Source organism: Oncorhynchus kisutch, linkage group LG23 (genome assembly GCF_002021735.2).
Source record: "Oncorhynchus kisutch isolate 150728-3 linkage group LG23, Okis_V2, whole genome shotgun sequence".
NCBI classification, from domain to species: Eukaryota; Metazoa; Chordata; class Actinopteri; order Salmoniformes; family Salmonidae; genus Oncorhynchus; species Oncorhynchus kisutch.
The window spans coordinates 11,624,417-11,646,679 of NC_034196.2; the positions used below are offsets into that span (position 1 = coordinate 11,624,417).

Here is a 22,263-nt window from a genome sequence, read left to right on the forward strand (position 1 = left end):
CATCTCCTCTCTCACATCTCCTCCCTCTCACGTCTCCACTCTCTCACGTCTCCACTCTCTCTCTCATGTCTCCTCTCTCTCTCTCACATCTCCACTCTCTCACATCTCCACTCTCTCACATCTCCTCTCTCTCACATCTCCTCTCTCTCACATCTCACATCTCCACTTTCTCACATCTCCTCTCACATATCCACTCTCTCACATCTCCTCTTTCTCACATCTCCGCTCTCTCACATCTCCGCTCTCTCACATCGCCTCTCTCTCTTCTACTCTCTTCTCCATCCCTTCCGTGTGCCCCCTGTTCTTTCTCACATCTTTACAGAACGCTTTCCTTACTCTTATCTACAGCTCAACTCCCTTTCTTATCTTCTTCAAACGCTCAAATCTCACCCCCTCTCACATATCCTCTCCTCATGCCCAGTCAACGTCTCCTCTCCCTCTTATCTTCTCATCTATCGTCATCTTCTTTAAGTGCAAAAAGTTAGTTCATGAGATTTTGAGGTCTTTAAAACAAGAGCTGAAAACGGTTACAGAAGCTGGAGAATAAGCTGCTGCGTTAAAATACTTTGAAGTCTGAACCGGTTTCTGGCGGCAAAATCAAGTTATTTCCCTCCTTACGGTTGTAGAGATGGCGCTAAAAATCTTGGCAAACCATAAATCCCATCAGGCCTGCATTCTGTGCCGTTGCGGGCAGGACTAGAATTTCAAGCTGTCCATTGTAAGGGAAACTAAGTGGATTAAAACCAAACTACTGGGGTTGTGTTACACCTTAACGGCTACAGTCTTCGAACATCAATAAGAGATATGCTAAAATGCACACTGTGATTCCTCAAGTGAACCTACAACTCAAGTACTCTAGCGCAGAATAGAACACCCAGCATCAAGACCATTTATAATTCAGAAGATGTACATGCTTTGAGGCCCAAACAAAACCGATAACTCCAGGATGTGTCAAGATATCGTCTATATCATTCACGTAGCTGAACATCACACTGCAGCAATGTGGATTGAGTAACCAACGGGAATTATCTGAGCTGACTGGTTCATCTTAATTGCACAGCCATGCAGCTACCATGACACTTGAACGCCTCTATTCCCATGGAGTGCTTTATTAAACTGACTAAGCTAGAGGAACCCTGGCCTCCACAGTTGCTTGGGTACCCCATATGTCTCTCTATTTAATTAACCATGATCCAGATCCAACAACACAGGGAGCTTCCATTAGAAAATAATATAGTTACTGTAGAAGGAGATATGGTTCAGCTTTCCAAGAAACTGTATGAATCTATTGCACAACATCTAAAGCTGTTCTGATAAGCTGGAAAATGTAACCATTATTAACTATGGCGGTAATTGTTCATCCTTCGAACAGTAAATCATCAAATGAATGTAGAGCAAAAAACATGATTAGCTAATGTGTTTACAAAGGCGTTGCTCTTGGTGCTTTCCAAAGCTCCAAACCCGTTTGAAAACTGTTGAAAGTGTTGAAATCCCAGTGATAAGGCATATACTAAATACACAGATGAATCAACTATGTGTTAAGAAAGTGCTCAATCACCTTCACGCACTGAGAGCTGACAGGTACAAGTCATGGCTTGCCTGGTGTATGTGGGGCAGTGTGCTGCGTAATCAGATCTACTTCATTGTAATGCTACCGGCTGGGCGGGCGGCTCGCGCCTCTGTTTGCCATTCACCAGCCCCATCCTTCCTGTCAATCATTCCTCACAATAAGACCGAGTGTAATTCTCGGACAATTGACTGGCATGGCATCTAAGACGTTTTTAGTGAAGTAGAACTGGTTCTCTCGTTCTGTGAGAGTCTCTGCTGTCTGTCTAGCTCCTCGGCTCTGACTTTGATTGCTCAGACTGTTTTGTTCAGTAAGTATGGGTTTTCTGACAGTTTCTGTCAATTAGACTGACCTCGTTCTATTTCTTTTCAGTCTGACTTTTTCAGCGTACACTGAAATCAAGCCTGGGATGATGGGATGTCACACAATGGGTATGTCCAAATAGGCACTCTATTAAATAGGGAATAAGGTGCCATTTCCAATGTTCTGTTTTTGGGCATGACCCTGGATATTTTCCCCTGTAACACATGATTACATGGTACACAGAACCCTCTGACTGCAGCTGCAGCCTCCATAGCAACGTGACTGGTTGGTACTAATAAGTGAGTGTTTTGGAGCGAAAGGTCGACCACAGGTATGCACCCAGTTAATAATTGTCTAACCAAGAAGCAGCGAAACGAGTCAAGAATGAGAATTGTTGGCCTCTTACTCATCTGAACCTCAAGTATGTTCCCAGTGGGGTTGAGGGCGGGTGGTATCTCTACAATTGTTTCGACCAGGGATGTCAAAGTCAGTTTGCCTGCGGGCCACATTCGGAGTCCAGAAAATGTGTTTGATTTCAAAATTGTTCTAAAATGTTTTATTCTTCCTAACTATTCAGCTTTCTTTTCGGTGACTCATAGCAACCTGGAAAGAGTAAAGAGACTGTTTCAATGTAGGTCCAATATAATTTCTACAGTTTCATTTTGGTAATCGGTTAAAAGAAAAAACTCTACACTTCCAGCTTGATGAGCCTAGAAAAGAGCCCGAGCTCACTACTGCAACTAATGTGCATAGGTTATGTGCTGCTATGGCTCCTGAAGTACTCCTATAACTGCAATTACAGCACAGGAAGGCTATCCCACGACCGGTCTATCAATGTCACCGCATGAAGAGGCATAAACAGACTCACCCCATCGCGACGCCCTCCAAAGGCTAACTTTCTAGCCCTTGCTAGCTCCTTGCTTGCTAATTCGGCCTGCTAACTGCTAGCTTGTTTAGCCCCGGTCCGCTAACTGCTACCTTGTTTAGCCCCGGTCCGCTAACTGCTACCTTGTTTAGCCCCGGCCTACTAACTGTTAGCTTGTTAGCACAGGCCTGCTAACCGTCTGAATCGCCGCGTCCCAAACACTCACTGGACCCATATTTACTTTCAATCTCTTTTCGATTTTTAATTTGTTTATACCTTCCGGTAACCTGCCTCACCCAATGTGATACGGAATCGTTATCATTTTTTATTTTTAGAACACACTCAAGAACCTCCAGAAGCTAACCAGCTAACTAGCTACAAGCTATTTAGTCATTGTTAGCCACTGCTAGCGGCTTTTACCTTTTACCTTCTGCACAGCCAGCCAGTTTTTAAACCTGGATAATACTCGCCAGTCCAGCTTCCCTGCCCCATCCACCGCTGCCCCCTGGACACTGATCACTTGGCTACATAGCTGATGCATGCTGGACTGTCCATTAATCACGGTACTCCATTCTGCTTGTTTATGTTTTATCTGTCGGCCCCAGCCGCACTCAGGCTCTGTGTGTAGTTAATCCGACCCTCCCTGCCCAGTCAACGCCATTTTATCTGCTGTTGTTGTGCTAGCTGATTAGCTGTTGTTGTCTCACCTACTGTTTTAGCTACTGTTTTAGCTAGCTCTCCCAATTCAACACCTGTGATTACTGTATGCCTCACTGTATGTCTCTCTCAAATGTCAATATGCCTTGTATACTGTTGTTCAGGTTAGTTATCATTGTTTTAGTTTACAATGGAGCCCCAGGTTCCACTCTTCATACCCCTGATACCTCCTTTGTCCCACCTCCCACACATGCGGTGACCTCACCCATTACAACCAGCATGTCCAGTGCTACAACCTCTCTCATCATCACCCAGTGCCTGGGCTTACCTCCGCTGTACCCGCACCCCACCATACCCCTGTCTGCGCATTATGCCCTGAATATATTCTACCATGCCCAGAAATCTGCTCCTTTTATTCTCTGTCCCCAACGCTCTAGGCGACCAGTTTTGATAGCCTTTAGCCGCACCCTCCTTCTACTCCTCCTCTGTTCCGTGGGTGATGTGGAGGTAAACCCAGGCCCTGCATGTCCCCAGGCACCCTCATTTGTTGACTTCTGTGATCGAAAAAGCCTTGGTTTCATGCATGTCAACATCAGAAGCCTCCTCCCTAAGTTTGTTTTACTCACTGCTTTAGCACACTCTGCTAACCCTGATGTCCTTGCCGTGTCTGAATCCTGGCTCAGGAAAGCCACCAAAAATTCTGAGATTTCCATACCCAACTATAACATTTTCCGTCAAGATAGAACTGCCAAAGGGGGAGGAGTTGCAGTTTACTGCAGAGATAGCCTGCAAAGTAATGTCATACTTTCCAGGTCCATACCCAAACAGTTCGAACTACTAATTTTGAAAATTACTCTCTCCAGAAATAAGTCTCTCACTGTTGCCGCCTGCTACCGACCCCCCTCAGCTCCCAGCTGTGCCCTGGACACCATTTGTGAATTGATCGCCCCCCATCTAGCTTCAGAGTTTGTTCTGTTAGGTGACCTAAACTGGGATATGCTTAACACCCCGGCAGTCCTACAATCTAAGCTAGATGCCCTCAATCTCACACAAATCATCAAGGAACCCACCAGGTACAACCCTAAATCTGTAAACAAGGGCACCCTCATAGACGTCATCCTGACCAACTGGCCCTCCAAATACACCTCCGCTGTCTTCAACCAGGATCTCAGTGATCACTGCCTCATTGCCTGTATCCGCTACGGAGCCGCAGTCAAAGGACCACCCTTCATCACTGTCAAATGCTCCCTAAAACACTTCTGTGAGCAGGCCTTTCTAATCGACCTGGCCCGGGTATCCTGGAAGGACATTGACCTCATCCCGTCAGTTGAGGATGCCTGGTCATTCTTTAAAAGTAACTTCCTCACCATTTTAGATAAGCATGCTCCGTTCAAAAAATGCAGAACTAAGAACAGATATAGCCCTTGGTTCACTCCAGACCTGACTGCCCACGACCAGCACAAAAACATCCTGTGGCGGACTGCAATAGCATCGAATAGTCCCCGCGATATGCAACTGTTCAGGGATGTCAGGAACCAATACACGCAGTCAGTCAGGAAAGCTAAGGCCAGCTTCTTCAGGCAGAAGTTTGCATCCTGTAGCTCCAACTCCAAAAAGTTCTGGGACACTGTGAAGTCCATGGAGAACAAGAGCACCTCCTCCCAGCTGCCCACTGCACTGAGGCTAGGTAACACGGTCACCACCGATAAATCCATGATTATCGAAAACTTCAACAAGCATTTCTCAACGGCTGGCCATGCCTTCCGCCTGGCTACTCCAACCTCGGCCAACAGCTCCGCCCCCCCGCAGCTACTCGCCCAAGCCTCTCCAGGTTCTCCTTTACCCAAATCCAGATAGCAGATGTTCTGAAAGAGCTGCAAAACCTGGACCCGTACAAATCAGCTGGGCTTGACAATCTGGACCCTCTATTTCTGAAACTATCCGCCGCCATTGTCGCAACCCCTATTACCAGCCTGTTCAACCTCTCTTTCATATCGTCTGAGATCCCCAAGGATTGGAAAGCTGCCGCAGTCATCCCCCTCTTCAAAGGGGGAGACACCCTGGACCCAAACTGTTACAGACCTATATCCATCCTGCCCTGCCTATCTAAGGTCTTCGAAAGCCAAGTCAACAAACAGGTCACTGACCATCTCGAATCTCCGCTGTGCAATCTGGTTTCCGAGCCGGTCACGGGTGCACCTCAGCCACGCTCAAGGTACTAAACGATGTCATAACCGCCATCGATAAAAGACAGTACTGTGCAGCCGTCTTCATCGACCTTGCCAAGGCTTTCGACTCTGTCAATCACCATATTCTTATCGGCAGACTCAGTAGCCTCTGTTTTTCGAATGACTGCCTTGCCTGGTTCACCAATTACTTTGCAGACAGAGTTCAGTGTGTCAAATTGGAGGGCATGCTGTCCGGTCCTCTGGCAGTCTCTATGGGGGTGCCACAGGGTTCAATCCTCGGGCCGACTCTTTTCTCTGTATATATCAATGATGTTGCTCTTGCTGCGGGCGATTCCCTGATCCACCTCTACGCAGACGACACCATTCTATATACTTCCGGCCCGTCCTTGGACACTGTGCTATCTAACCTCCAAACGAGCTTCAATGCCATACAACACTCCTTCCGTGGCCTCCAACTACTCTTAAACGCTAGTAAAACCAAATGCATGCTTTTCAACCGTTCGCTGCCTGCACCCGCACGCCTGACCAGCATCACCATCCTGGATGGTTCCGACCTTCAATATGTGGACATCTATAAGTACCTAGGTGTCTGGCTAGACTGTAAACTCTCCTTCCAGACTCATATCAAACATCTCCAATGGAAAATCAAATCAAGAGTCGGCTTTCTATTCCGCAACAAAGCCTCCTTCACTCACGCCGCCAAACTTACCCTAGTAAAACTGACTATCCTACCGATCCTCGACTTCGGCGATGTCATCTACAAAATTGCTTCCAACACTCTACTCAGCAAACTGGATGCAGTTTATCACAGTGCCATCCGTTTTGTCACTAAAGCACCTTATACCACCCACCACTGCGACTTGTATGCTCTAGTCGGCTGGCCCTCGCTACATATTCGTCGCCAGACCCACTGGCTCCAGGTCATCTACAAGTCCATGCTAGGTAAAGCTCCGCCTTATCTCAGTTCACTGGTCACGATGGCAACACCCATCCGTAGCACGCGCTCCAGCAGGTGTATCTCACTGATCATCCCTAAAGCCAACACCTAATTTGGCCGCCTTTCGTTCCAGTTCTCTGCTGCCTGTGACTGGAACGAATTGCAAAAATCGCTGAAGTTGGAGACTTTTTTCTCCCTCACCAACTTCAAACATCTGCTATCTGAGCAGCTAACCGATCGTTGCAGCTGTACATAGTCTATCGGTAAATAGCCCACCCATTTTTACCTACCTCGTCCCCATACTGTTTTAATTTATTTACTTTTCTGCTCTTTTGCACACCAATATCTCTACCTGTACATGACCATCTGATCATTTATCACTCCAGTGTTAATCTGCAAAATTGTAATTATTCGCCTACCTCCTCATGCCTTTTACACACAATGTATATAGACTCCCCTTTTTTTTCTACTGTGTTATTGACTTGTTAATTGTTTACTCCATGTGTAACTCTGTGTTGTCTGTTCACACTGCTATGCTTTATCTTGGCCAGGTCGCAGTTGCAAATGAGAACTTGTTCTCAACTAGCCTACCTGGTTAAATAAAGGTGAAATAAAAAAATGTAATAAAAAAATCCAGAGCAGAACAACTCATCTGTCAACTACACTTTGGCTTTGAACATGGTATGTTGTCATGCCGTGAAATCAAAAGAACCAAACATAGCCTTCTCTAACAGCACATCTGAGAGAACCACCAGTAGCACTAGGACTGGGAGCACCTGTCTCAGGGGAATCCAGCCAATCCTCCTCATCAGTACCAGGTCCAAGGATACATGGCCTTCAGATGAGCTCCATTCAAGTCTCTCTCTCCTTGGCCACAGAACCAGACCCAATCAGAACCGGGCCAGGGAACATCACCTTCCCAGAACCCCAGCCAAGTCTGTCCCTGCCTGGCAGGCTCTTGGCTGCTGACAGGCCCTGTGACTGCCTGGTAGAGTAGCTCAGAGAGAGAGAGAGAGAGAGGGGACTGTGGCAGAGCAGGGATCAGGAGGCTGGCTGACTGGTGCCCTGCCAGAACTTAAGCGCTGTGCTGCCTTTGTGCTGATTTAATAACTACATAATTAAGTTAACTGCCATGTCAACTATCACAGAGCTGGACTAATTAGCCCATGGCCACAGTTAAGAGGAGAGAGAGACCATATTTCTGACCCAAACCTTCAGCCTTCGGACGTACATCAGAGTACACAAAGACCTTAAAGAGGTACAACGTGCGTACTTCAAGATGTCGATTTCCCTCTAAACCGTCTCAGCAAGGCTATTAAGAGGCTGAAAGGCCCTCTACAGCTCCGGTCTAGAGGATTGGCTGGTTGACTCACAGTAGACAGGGGAGACAGTCTGGAAGGGAACTGGTGCACTCACTTCCACCTTTAGCATACTTATGGGAAAAAGATGTTAACCATTGTGCATAAGGGGGGTGGAATACCTGAGGTAACATTTTGTTCAGGTAAAGCGGGTGACTAAAGTGGGTGACTAAACAGATTCACACTTGCATTTTATAGACAGTTTTGAGGCATTCACCAGAGATTGATTTGCTATGTACCGTGCACTTGTTGGGCTTCTCTCCTGAGTGGACTCTCATGTGGATGAGGAGTTTGTACCGGGCGTTGAAGGGCTTGAACCTGCGTGGACACCCTGCCCAGAAGCAGGTGAAGTCCTCGCCTTTCCGCTGGTCCACATGGAGCTTCTCTATGTGCCTTACCAGCTCCTCCTTTTGGTCATACACAGCACTGCAGTCAACCCAGCGGCAGCAGTGGCCCCCACTGTATTCCTCTGTCTCCCCCTCCTCTTCCTCCAGCATGGGGAACAGGGACAGGGGATGGGGCTGGAGGCTGGCCCCATGCACAGGGGGAGCTGGCGGAGCCTGTGGGACAGGGCCCTGGATGTGGCTGGGAGGTCTGTGGAGGTGGAGGTGCTGGTGAGAGTGGTAGGGAGGCGGAGGGCCCTGTGGTGGACTAGCTGATCTGATGATGGTGGCCAACTCTAGCTGAAAGTGTAGAGATGGCACCAGGTCATTAGCACTCCTGGCTGCCTCCTGTAGTGTCCCTCCCTCCTCTGGGAGACACTGCTGCTCCACCACCATGTTAGCCATTTGGCTCTCCAGCGCCCCTCCCTGCTCCAGCATCTGCATGCGGCCACACTCCGTCCCAGGGTGGGAGTCACTCAGTGGGATCAGGGCCAGCGTGGAGCCTGGGAGGCTGAAGAGGCCTGGAGACTGAGGATAGGGGATACAGCTCCCTCTCACCCCTAGGAAGTGGCCATAGACCTCAGGCTGGAGGGGTGAAAGGGTGTGGTGGGAAGCCGGAGAGCTCCGGGAGCCATTGATGTAAGCCACCAGCGAGGTGGGTGAGGTGCGGATGATGGAGTTGAAGTCGATGCCATAGCCATCTGACAGAGGGGACATGGAGAGGGCCCTCTTCTTGGAACGGGCTGAGTACTGCCGGGGGCTGTTGGCATCCCCGCCAAACAGGTAGGAAGGCAGGGACGCAGAGTTGGAGATGCTGGTGCTCCCTGACATGGCAGTGCCAGGGGGCATGCTGAGCAGCTCACCCCCCTCGCTGCCAAGGGTTGAGCCCTGCTGTGGGCAGAGTGGAGGAATGACCCGGTAGCCATAGGGCCACTCCTGTCTGCCACTCAGAACTGACTGGGTCTCTGCTAGGCTCAGGGTGGTGGAGGCCAGGGACTCTCTGGAGAGCAAGGACCTGAGGCACAACACTGTAGTATGTGAGTAAGGATAGCAATACCAGGAAAGTCTGGTAGAGTTGAGTATCACAGCTGTTTAATAACATACATGGATTTTGTTGAAAGTAGCTCAGAAATCAGTGCAATGAAAAGAGTTTGAAGGTATACTCCCCCACCTAGAGTGGTGCAGAGGTTGACTCACCTGGCATCTGTGTAGGGTACCATCAGGCCTTGTGGGGGTTGGGAGTCTTGGGGGGCATGTGGTACCAGAGGACCTGAGGTGTAGGCCTGGGCACTCTGGCTCTGGACCACCATCGGACTACTGGTGACCCAGAGGTTAGCACCAGCTGGCTGGCCCAACACCTGCATACTTGGTCCTGAGACAGAGTAACCTGGTAGAGACAAGTTCACCATTAGAGTTTTGAGGGTTCACCACCAACGTCAGGGTCATACAGTAGGAAATACAATCACTTGACATGGTTTGCTTGAATTAGACCATATACTTTACAAATATAAGAAATACAGACATTTCTTCTTGCATAATAATATCTAAATAGTGAGGAACCACATACTGTATCAATGATTAAGGGTCTAAAATGTCGAGTGACATTTGTTAGGTCTCATAAATGAATCAACACGGTTTCAAATTCATGTTCAACTGGGAATATTATAAAAATCATAATAAAGAAGAGGTCTTTACATCTGAGCATCCAGCCTTCCTGTGCTGTTGCTTTGCGCTAAGACCACATTCAAACAAAATCGTTCGACACAGCTTGAAACAAGATTGAAAAAGAAAACACTGAAAAAGAATACTAATTTGAATTAATTGTGGAATCAAGTCATTCAAAGTAAATTACAGACCGAGATAATAGAGAGACACTTGTGGAGAACTCTCACTGTGTATTAATTGTCGTGAGAGCTCCAACTACTGTGTCGTCTTCTACAATGGTCACACTTCAGTGGTTGTGGCATTGCCATTTGCATCCAACCATTGTAATCATGCTTGACACACATTTCTTAGTTTGTACTGGCAGTATCTGACTTTGATAGAGACGCAATGAATCCATGGTCCAGCGTCTGTTCATCTCCGCCACAGTTCACTTCACCAAACTGTGTTTGTACACCAGGGACCCATGAGGCAGATATCATCAACAGAAATCAAACACAAACCTACATTTGTTTTTTGTCTTGCTCAATAGAAGCTTATGAGTCCTGTAATTCACCCTAACAAACCTGAACTGCCCAGAGACACTTTCTGCTCTGTTAATTACGAATGAGATTGTTTTTTTCTTCCTTTTTCCTCCATCGCTCATTTAGGGATATGTTTTCTGCTTGGTTAGTTATCAATAAACAAGCCAGGGAGAAAGGAGTCCTGGGGAAGAACGGAGGTTAGGGTGGGAGGACGACATTGAAGTGAAGTATGACGACTTCTATGTAAATCAGTGCTACTTTGAAGAGTGGCGAGAAGAGAGGGGCTGATTGAAATGCTGTTTACAACATATCACTGGGACATGTGCACACTGTGATCTTTCAATTGAAAGGGAGGAAGAAGTCCTCCATACCGGTTCTTTGGAGGGCATAGGTATCAGGCTTTAAATCAGTCGTTTATGGTAGGGAACATTTAGCTAGCTATTAAACAACTGATTACTTTAATAGGGTGCTTTCAATATATTTGGAGGGACAAGTGCACCTAGAGAGGATAACTAACCTAAGGTCACGAGGGTCACAATATTTCATAATGAGGGGACAAAGACTGATCAAAATAATCACAGTTATGGCCAATTCCACACTAAAGGAACTGCGCTGAGACTCCGATTTTTCTCTCTCTTAAATTGTATGCCAAACAAAAACCATTTGATTTCAAAGTTTAACAAACTGTATAACTCTCTGCACAAGGACTACTTTTAACAATTTCCTGGAAGACCTGTGCAGATGCTTATAGCTACTTCCTGTAAATAGTCATGTTATTTTTTACTCATTATTGTTATTCCTTATGCACTGTATTTAGTTCCCATGTCACTATTTCTATTTTTATTTCTATTTTATCTTTAAATCTCTTTTGGTTATTGAACTACAGTAAGTGAAGTGGATTTACACCCAGTAACTGAATTTCATCATTGGTCCCTGATCTGTACTACACAGAAATGAATAATTATGGATATGCATTTCATTCTCTTCATGGTGTTGTATCCTAAAATGGTACACAAAGGTATAAATATGTAATATCCTCCGATTTAGGTATTATTCTACACACTGGCTATTATTTTAATGAGCTCCGCCACCAAATAAGACCACATTTGGTTGGTCCAGACTGGACCAAATATTAACCAATCACAGATGTCTATGTTTCACAAGTACAGTACATTATAGTGTACTCCACTCTAGTGTGCTCTACTGTATACTGTACTGAACTCTACTGAACCATACTCTACTTTTCTTTGCTGTAGTGTACTATACTCTACTGGGCTCTACTGTAATGTACTGTACTGTACTATACATTTCTTTACTGTAGTGTACTATACTCTACTGGGCTCTACTGTAATGTACTGTACTGTACTATACATTTCTTTACTGTAGTGTACTATACTCTACTGGGCTCTACTGTAATGTACTGTACTATACATTTCTTTGCTGTAGTGTACTATACTCTACTGGGCTCTACTGTAATGTACTGTACTATACATTTCTTTGCTGTAGTGTACTATACTCTACTGGGCTCTACTGTAATGTACTGTACTATACATTTCTTTGCTGTAGTGTACTATACTCTACTGGGCTCTACTGTAATGTACTGTACTATACTCTACATTTCTTTACTGTAGTGTACTATAGTCTACTGTACTGTACTGTAATGTACTGTGCTGTCCAAACTTGTGAATCATGGACGTCTATGTTTGGGCCAAATGAAGGTCAGTACAGACGTCTGTGGATGTTGAAATCAAGGCCAGGACCAAATGCAAACTACTTTTCAATGTCCATGGATGTCCAGTGTCGGTCAGTGTTCAGTGGGTGAGGATCCTGGTTATAGTAAATGGAAAGGGAGTGTCAGTAAGAGCCGGGAGAGGGGACATTCATTGAAGAGAGAGGGAGTGAGAGAGGGAGGGGTTGTCTAGACTTTTCACACACTTGCTTTGACCACCAGATGACAGAAAGAGAAAGAAAACAGTTGTCAGTTGTCAGCTGAACTTAACAGAATGCCAGTGGATGGGAGGACAGTAGCAGGTGACCCAACTGTGGTTTGTGACTGCTTGGAGTTCCCATTGTAGCTAATTCATTTGCAGAAATTCTGTAACCAATTTGTTTTAATCACTTAGTCTACAAAATGAACTAGATTAATATCAGTAAAAACACTAGAACTAACTGGCAGGTCTACCTTTACTTGTCACCTCTGTGAACTGTCTTTATCCTCCCCCCTAATGAGGGAGAGAAATGTGAAAATATCATGAAGATTTTGGCAACGGAAACTTACAGAAGGCAGAATTTTTTTCCCCATAACTAAATGTTGATATTAGTTGGCAGAGGTCTTCAACATGATTGTGTTTTGATGTAAACTCGGCAAAAAAAGAAACGTCCTCTCACTGTCAACTGCGTTTATTTGCAGCAAACTTAACATGTGTAAATATTTGTATGAACATAACAAGATTCAACAACTGAACAAGTTCCACAGACACGTTCCACAGTTCCATTTGACTAACAGAAATGGAATAATGTGTCCCTGAACAAAGTAAACTATATTTAGTCTCCAATAATTAGTTAAATAAATTCCACCTGTCCTGGGGGGATGGGGGGAATGGCCCTAGCCCTCAACCTCCGATCCAACAGGTCCCAGCTCAATGGGATGAGGCATACTGCTCGTTCTGTGCGTGATTGCAGGAAATCATGCACAGAACGAGCAGTATGCCTGGTGGCATTGTCATGCTGATAAGTCTGCAGGAAGGGTACCACATGTCTTCCCTGTAATGCACAGCGTTGAGATTGCCTGCAATGACAACAAGCTCAGTCCAATGATGCTGTGACATACCACCACAGACGATGTACCAATCCTGTGCAGGTGTTGTTACACGTGATCTGCCACTGCAAGGACAATTAGCTGTCCATCCTGTAGCACTGTCTTAGGCTTCTCACAGTACAGACATTGCAATGTATTGCCCTGGCCACATCTGCAGTCCTCGTGCCTCCTTGTAGTATTTTTTAAATGTATTTTACCTTTATTTAACTAGGCAAGTCAGTTAAGATGATGGCGTAGGAACAGTGGGTTAACTGCCTTGTTCAGGGGCAGAACTGAACAAGGCAGCTTGGGGATTTGAACTTGCAACCCTTCGGTTACTAGTCCAACACTCTAACCACTAGTCTACACTGCCGCCCCACGTACCCTGGGCATCTTTATTTTGGTGTTTTTCAGAGTCAGTAGAAAGGCCTCTTTAGTGTCCTAAGTTTTCATAACTATGACCTTAATTGCATACCATCTGTAAGCTGTTAGTGTCTTAACCACCGTTCCACAGGTGCATGTTCATTAATTGTTCATGGTTCATTGAACAAGCATGGGAAATAGTGTTTAAACCCTTTACAATGAAGAGCTGTGAAGTTATTTTGATTTTTACGAATTATCTTTGAAAGACGGGGTCTTGAAAAAGGGAAGTTTCTTTTTTTGCTGTTTATTTCTAATAGATTTGAAAGCTTTTTCTGGTAGATGTTTTCTAAGACCTCTTTTCCACCTGTTTGACAAGAAATCAAAGCCTGTGCTTATTCCTAATTTCTAGAATGGAAATGGTTGAAAAATGTACATGTCTTAATAAAACATAAATAGAGCCTTAGCTTTCATTTGACACCCAATTTGATATCCTCCTATGAACTTCACATGTTGGTGCTCATGGAACCTTTCACATGGAAATTACCTTATCCTATATAAAATGTCAATACATCACTCACATCTACATACAGTATTAGTCTGCATTGTAATACTGTATATCGACAAAGCTTACAAGAACGTACCTTTGACACCACTGTCAGAGCAGTCAGATGCCATGCCCTGATTGGTGGCTGCAATGCTGATGGGTGGGAGTTGAAGGGCTGGCACTTGTTGCCTTGACATCTGTGAGACACTTGACACATTTGGCTGTTTCCCATTGGTCAACATCTGCCTGCGGAGGCTCAGGGCAGGGAGCAGGACAGAACTCCCAGAATTCCCAGAGTTTGTCCCGGAGCTGAGGGGTACCTGGGAGTGGTGGACACCCCCTCCTCTACCCCAGCTGCTACCCACTGGAGAGGGGCTCAGGGTGGCACAGAATCCTGGGGACAGGGTGGTGCGCATAGGCATCCTGATGGAGGGGGCCTGCTGTCCTGTGATCATGTCCAGCGATGGGGGTACACCAGAGGGAGAGACCAAGAGGTGACAGCCCTTACCGTTCATGTCTGACCTGGTTTCTTTTTCACAAACAGCCTTGGGGGGTTTAGGAGACAAGAACAACTTTTCCCACAATGCTCCTCTTCCCAAAAGTCATGCTTGAGTCAGCAGAAGATCCGTGGCTAAATCAGCATCTCATCTTCAGGCTCTCAGTGGTCTATCCATACGGACAAAGACATCTGAAATATATCAGTGAGACAGGCACACATTTATAGTTATGAGTAATAAATGAACCACATACTCATGGTTCCCAACTCTAGTCCATCGAGAACCCCCAACAATACACATTTTTATTGTATCCCAAGACAAAAAACACCTGATTCAATTAATTGCGGGCAGGATTAGTTGACAAGTTGAATTAGGTGTCCTTGTCTGGGACGTTTGACAGCAAACAGAACTACAACAGAAAACTTAAATGTGAGCAACTATGGGGCAAAACAGACGGGCATGGCTTATATTGTTAACAACAGGTAAACTATATTTAGTCTCCAATAATTAGTTAAATAAAGTCCATCTGTGTGCAATCTAAGTGTCACATGATCTGTCACATGATCTCAGTATATATACACACCTGTTCTGAAAGGCCCCAGAGTCTGCAATACCACTAAGCAAGGGGCACCACCAAGCAAGTGTCACGTTCTGACCTTTATTTCCTTTGTTTTGTCATTATTTAGTATGGTCAGGGCGTGAGTTGGGTGGGCAGTCTATGTTTGTTTTTCTATGATTTGGGTATTTCTATGTTTCGGCCTAGTATGGTTCTCAATCAGAGGCAGGTGTCATTAGTTGTCTCTGATTGAGAATCATACTTAGGTAGCCTGGGTTTCACTGTGTGTTTGTGGGTGATTGTTCCTGTCTCTGTGTTTTGCACCAGATAGGACTGTTTTGGGTTTTCACGTTTCTTGTTTTTGTTAGTTTGTTCATGTGAAGTGATTTATTAAAACATGACTCAAAATAACCACGCTGCGCTTTGGTCCGCCTCTCCGTCAATGGAAGAAATCCCTTACAGCAAGTGGTACCATGAAGACGAAGAAGCTCTCCAAACAGGTCAGGGACAAAGTTGTGGAGAAGTACAGATCAGGGTTGGGTTCTAAAAAAATATCAGAAACTTTGAACATCCCACAGAGCACCATTAAATCCATTATTAAAAAATTGAAAGAATATGGCACCACAACAAACCTGTCAAGAGAGTGCCGCCCACCAAAACTCACAGACTAGGCAAGGAGGGCATTAATCAGAGCGGAAACAAAGAGACTGGAGCTGCAAAGCTCCACAGCGGAGATTGGAGTATCTGTCCATAGGACCACTTTAAGCTGTACACTCCACAGAGCTGGGCTTTAAGGAAGAGTGGCCAGAAAAAAAGCCATTGCTTAAAGAAAAAAATATGTTTGCCAAAAAGCATGTGGGAGACTCCCCAAAAATATGGAAGAAGGTACTCTGGTCAGATGAGACTAAAATTGAGCTTTTTGGCCATCAAGGAAAATGCTATGTCTGGTGCAAACCCAAAACCTATCATCACCCCGAGAACACCATCCCCATGGTGAAGCATGGTGGTGGCAGCATCATGCTGTGGAGATGTTTTCATCAGCAGGGATTGTGAAACTGGTCAGAATTGAAGGAATGATGGATGGCGTTAAATACAGAGAAATTCTTGAGGGAAACAGTCTTCCAGAGATTTGAGACTGGGACGGAGGTTCACCTTCCAGCAGCACAAGCATACTGCTAAAGCAACACTTGAGTGCTTTAAGGGGAAACATTTAAATGTCTTGAAATGGCCTAGTCAAAGCCCAGACCTCAATCCAATTGATAATCTGTGGTATTACTTAAAGATGGCTATACACCAGCAGAACCCATCCAATTTGAAGGAGCTGGAGCAGTTTTGCCTTGAAGAATATACAAAAATCCCAGTGGCTAGATGTACCAAGCTTATAGAGACATACCCCAAGAGACTTGCAGGTGTAATTGCTGCAAAAAAAGTGGCTCTAACAAAGTATTGACTTTAGTTATGAATAGTTAAGCATGCTCAAGTTCGCTTTTTTTGTCATATTTCTTGTTTGTTTCACAAGAAAAAAATATTTTGCATCTTCAAAGTGGTGGGCATGTTGTGTAAATCAAAAGATACAACCCCCCCAAAAAATCTACTTGAATCCCAGGTTGTAAGGCAACAAAATAGGAAAAATGCCAAGAAGGGTAAATAATTTCCCAAGCCACTGTAGAGAGGAGGTCAGAGAACTGTCAGTGTGGTGCCAGGACAACAAACTCTCCCTCAATGTGAGCAAGACAAAGGAGCTGATCGTAGACTACAGGAAAAGATGGGCCGAACAGGCCCCCATTAACATCAACGGGGCAGTAGTGGAGTGGTCGAGAGTTTCAAGTTCCTTGGTGTCCACATCACCAACAAACTATCATGGTCCAAACACACCAAGACAGTTGTGTGTTCTTTTCCCCCTCAGGAGACTGAAAGTCTTGGCAATGGTTCCCAGATCCTCAAAGAGTTCTACAGCTGCACCATCGAGAGCAACCAGAACGGTTGCATCACCGCCTGGTATGGCAACTGCTTGGCATCTGACCGTAAGGAGCTACAGAGGGTAGTGCGAACGGCCCATAACATCACTGGGCCAAGCTTCCTGCCATTCAGTACCTATATATCACGATAACAACACCCACCTGTAGCACACGTTCCAGCAGGTATATCTCACTGATCATCCCCAAAGCCGACACCCCATTTGGCCGCCTTTCCTTCAAGTTCTCTGCTGCCAGTGACTGGAACCAATTGCAAAAATCGCTGAAGTTGGAGACTTTTATTTCCCTCACCAACTTTAAACATCAACTATCTGAGCAGCTAACCGATCGCTGCAGCTGTACATAGTCCATCAGTAAATAGCCCACCCAATCTATCTACCTCATCCCCATACTGTTTTTATTTTATTTACTTCTCTGCTCTTTTGCACACCAGTATCTCTACTTGCACATCATCATCTGCTCATTTATCACTCCAGTGTTCATCTGCTAAATTGTAACTATTCGCTCCTATGGCCTATTTATTTTCTACTGTCTCATTGATTTGTTTATTGCGTTATTGGCTTGTTTATTGTTTACTCCATGTGTAACTCATGTTGTTGTCTGTTTCACACTGCTTTGCTTGATCTTGGCCAGATCGCAATTGTAAATGAGAACTTGTTCTCAACTGGCGTACCTGGTTAAATAAAGGTGAAACAAATAAATAAATAAATAAATAATAATAATAGGCGGTGTCAGAGGAAAGCCCATAATATTATCAGAGACTCCAGTCACCCAAACCATCGACTGTTTTCTCTGCTACCACACGGCAAGCAGTACCGGAGCGCTAAGTCTAGGACCAAAAGACTCCTTAAAACAGCTTCTACCCACAAGCCATAAGACTGCTGAACAATTAATTAAATGGCCACCGGACTATTACATTGACACCACCCCCCTCTCCATTTGTTTGTACATGTTGCTACTTGCTGTTTATTATCTATGCATAGTCACTTCACCCTTACCTACATGTACAAATTACCTCAACTACCTGTACCCCCGCACACTGACTCGGTATCAGTACCCCCTGTATAGCCTCTATTGTTATGTTAATGTATTACTTTTATTTATTTATTTATTTTTTGTGAAAAAAATGTTCTTTAGTTTATTTGTTAAATATTTTCTTAACTCTTCTTGAACTGCACTGTTGGTTAAGGGGTTGTAAGTAAGCATTTCACGGTAAGGTACACTCGATTGGCCCGACTAACCGGTGTCTGTATGTAGCCTCGCTACAGTATATAGCCTCGCTACTGTATATAGCCTCACTACTGTATATAGCCTCGCTACTGTATATAGCCTCACTACTGTATATAGCCTCGCTACTGTATATAGCCTCGCTACTGTTATTTTTCACTGTTTGTAATGCTGTTTTTTATTTCTTTACTTATCTATTGTTCACCTAATACCTATTTTTTACTTAAAAATTGCACTGTTGGTTAGGGCCTGTAATCAAGCATTTCAGGTCTACACCGGTTGTCTTTGGTGCACGTGACAAATAAACTTTGATTTGATTTCACAAATAAACTTTGATTTGGTTAGCTAGCTAGCGAGTTTCCTCCAGCCTTCTATCAAATGTCACATCCTGCTCTCTGATACCGCGGATATTGGAAAAATTACTCATATTTCATATTTCCATTATAGATAACATGCTAAGTGTAGCTACAGCTTTCAACAACAGTGTCGCCCTGAATTCTGCTGGTGCTGGTATCATGCAGCTCTTACTGGTTGATGCCGAGTGGGAAGAATATTTTGAGTCTGAGTTTTAGTCTGCTGTGATTAATCATCACCCATATGCAGGTAAGAGTCCCCTGTGAAACAGCTTGCTAGCTTCATGTGCATACTTCATTAGCTAGCTCAACACAGTGTCATAAAGTTGTTTTTGTTGCTAGCTACCCACTGGGCACAAACTGGTTGAATCAATGTAATTTGTCAACATTTTGCGATGTGGAATCTACGTGGAAAACAGTGGAGGCTGCTGAGGGGAGAACGGCTCATGATAATGGCTGGAATGAAGTGAATGGAATGGCATTAAACAATGTGTTTAATGTATTTGATTCCATTCCACCTATTCTGCTCCAGCCGTTACTATGAGCCAGTCCTCCCCAATTAAGGTGCAGCCAACTTCCTGTGGTGGAACATACATTGGATTTGAAAAAAGTTATGAACCTTTGTTAAAACTGTCATTTTGAGGGTAACATTTAAACAACCAAAATATGTTGAATTTGTACAACTGAAACAACGTCAGATCTTCAACATAATAGCCACTATAACAAAAAAAGATAGATCAACTCTATCTACAGCCATTCCTTCGGTCCTCCATCCAGGATTTTAACCAAGCCCAGCCTTGTTTAGCTTTGACATATTTGTCACTGACTATTACCAATGTGCTATCGTGATAATGATTGTTGAGAAAATCTCAAGTTAATAGATTCACTGTTGCTATCGAAGTCATTCCAACGGGTAGGCCCAACAAATCAAATCAAATATAACCATCATTTGTCAATCATATATCATCAATGATGACATTTAGGCCTGTATAGCATTTGGGAAGTCATCAACAGCTAATGTTGCAATTCAACCCAGGGTTCAACTAAAAATAGAAAATACATATAGGCCTACGTTTCAGCTTTGGTTGATTTCAAATGGAATCTACAAGTTAATAATACATATGTTGGATTCACGTCTCCATCTAAACCAAAAATACAATTGAAAGAATAAGATTACATCAAATCAAATTGTATTTAAAGTGTATTTAAAGTTAGATTTTATTTAGTCCTGTTGTTGATCAATGTATTTACCAAATATGACCCAATTATCCACGTTGAAATGAGGTGGTGTGCCCAGTGGCTATTGCTGTGTAACTAAACAGCTGCATACAGGCTACTGCTGAACGATTAAACAAAGAGTCTTTTTTTCAGAATTTTCTTTACTAATTGACTGAAGTCGGTTCAATTATCTGAATTATATTTCAAAAATGTTTATTCTGTGAGCTCACTTTGCACATTGCGCTACAGTTAATCTAGAGATAAATCAGATTATGCCTTAACTGTAAGATGTAGTAGGGAGTTGTAGTTTCCAACAGGCCAATGTTCTACATAGTTTAGCACAGAAAACGTGATAAAACGCGATGCACAATTGGCCCAGCGTCGTTTGGCCGGTAGGGATGTCCTTGTCTCATCACGCACCAGCGACTCCTGTGGCGGGCCGGGCGCAGTGCACACTAAGGTGCACGGTGTTTCCTCCGACATATTGGTGCGGCTGGCTTCCGGGTTGGATGCGCGCTATGTTATGAAGCAGTGCGGCTTGGTTGGGTTGTGTATCGGAGGACGAATGACATTCAACCTTCGTCTCTCCTGAACCCGTACGGGAGATGTAGCGATGAGACAATTGGATACCACGAAATTGGGGAGAAAAAAGGGGTAAAAAAAATTATATTAATAAAGTTAAGTAATGTGTAAGTGATAAGCAGTAATGAACATTCACTACCATCACTTCTATTAATTGTTTTAATCTGTGTTTTTTGTGTTATTTTGTTTTATTCAACCAACATTTATTTTTTAAATGATCAAAACCGAAATCAAAAATCGTTATTCTTTTTTAAATAATTGTGCCGAAACTGAACCGACCTCAAAAAGCACTAATAATAAACAAATAATAATAATAACTCATAATGAACATAGCACTAATACAGCTAGCTAACTTTAGCTGGCTAGAACTTTAGCTAGCTAATGTTAGATTGTCTAATGTTTATTGTTGATGTGCTGAGCCATGCATAACATGATGATAATCTTTGTCATGTTTGTCAGTTGGTCATGTTTAACCATCGAAAATAGCCACTGTGGTGCATATGCTAACCCATGTTAGCCAGGTGATAGGTACATACAGGCTAAGGTTTTCTAGCTAGCTAGCCACAATTAAATAATGGCTAAAAAGCTATCTAGATTGGATAATAGATTTAGATTTATGTTGTTTTTTGCATTTTCAACTAACTGGCTAGCTAGACGAATATCATTTACATTTAGCTAATTATGAAGTTAAATGTTTGCTAAATAAGTTGTGTCAGCATTGCCATTGTTTGACTGGAAGCAGGTTGACTACAGGGCTTGTTTTTTAGCTGGCAAATTAGTACAGCTGTAGCAGTCAACAGCCAATAACAAGCTATTAGAGTATGAATGTATTTATGTATTAACTCTAACCTATTTCCTGGAATTTGTCTTTCAGCATAAGAAGAACCTGCTCTCCTCTGCAAGTACAAGGAGATGAACAAGGGTGAACAAGCAGCACTTTCGGTATTTTGTATTTGTACTTTATGAGCTTATTGCTTGACTCGGGGGTCAGTTAATGTTAGTGCTGGGTTTGTTATTTTTAATACAAGGTTTTAAAGTCTTGTCTATTTTAGTCTGCTTTCCTCTTTTTCGGCTTCAAATGTCTGGAGCCTGGTGTTGTTGTAGCCAAGGAGCTTTCGTTCAGATGGAACCAGATTTCAGCTGCTTTGCAACGTTGACGTCCTTCCTCCCAGAGATGTGCAAGAATCCCCTGGACTGGACACATCCCGGCAAACATATATTTTTGAGAAGGAAAAGGCCATGAATATTACATGTCCTGCTCCAAATGGCAGTAGATTCCTTTGTTCATATCATAACATGACCTGAACCAAAGTCACTCAAAGGCAGTGGCGTGTATTCATGGATGCCAAGGGAAGCCGGGCTTCCCCCAAAAATTGACCAAGAAAAAATAAAAAAATACATAAAAATGTATCTTTTGTCTCTCTGTGTTTCCTCATTTTCTTTCAATTCGCAACCGGCTGAATGTATCGCACAGGAGAAAGCATTCGAGCGAGTGAAACAGCACCTCTCTGTCTCTCTAAGTGTAGGCCATCTATCTGATGCTGTCTGGTCCAAACGAGTATGACATTGTTGCCACCCGTAGCATTGAAGGCAAAGGAAGCCAGCAAGCATTTGGCTTCCCTTGATAAAAAAATATATAAAACATTTGCCAATCAGCGTTGATCTAAAATGTAAATGGTCCTGGCGCACCAAAAAAAAGTGTCAA

General features: G+C 44.0%; 1 protein-coding gene across 2 annotated transcripts in view; it reads right to left on the bottom strand.

Annotated features, from left to right (window-relative positions):
* glis3 (GLIS family zinc finger 3) overlaps positions 1–22,263 on the bottom strand; it is a 39,914-nt gene that overhangs the window by 14,586 nt on the left and 3,065 nt on the right. The window contains exons 2-4 of one of the 2 annotated variants that reach the window (XM_020458328.2): positions 14,247–14,837; positions 9,457–9,646; positions 8,116–9,274 (exon numbers count right to left, since the gene is read on the bottom strand). In XM_020458328.2, coding sequence (XP_020313917.1) covers positions 8,116–9,274; positions 9,457–9,646; positions 14,247–14,664 — 1,767 coding nt within the window. In that variant the 5' untranslated portion in view covers positions 14,665–14,837. Of the gene's footprint in view, positions 1–8,115; positions 9,288–9,456; positions 9,647–14,246; positions 14,838–22,263 lie in introns of those variants that run through there. The other variant, XM_020458329.2, reaches the window with a different exon arrangement.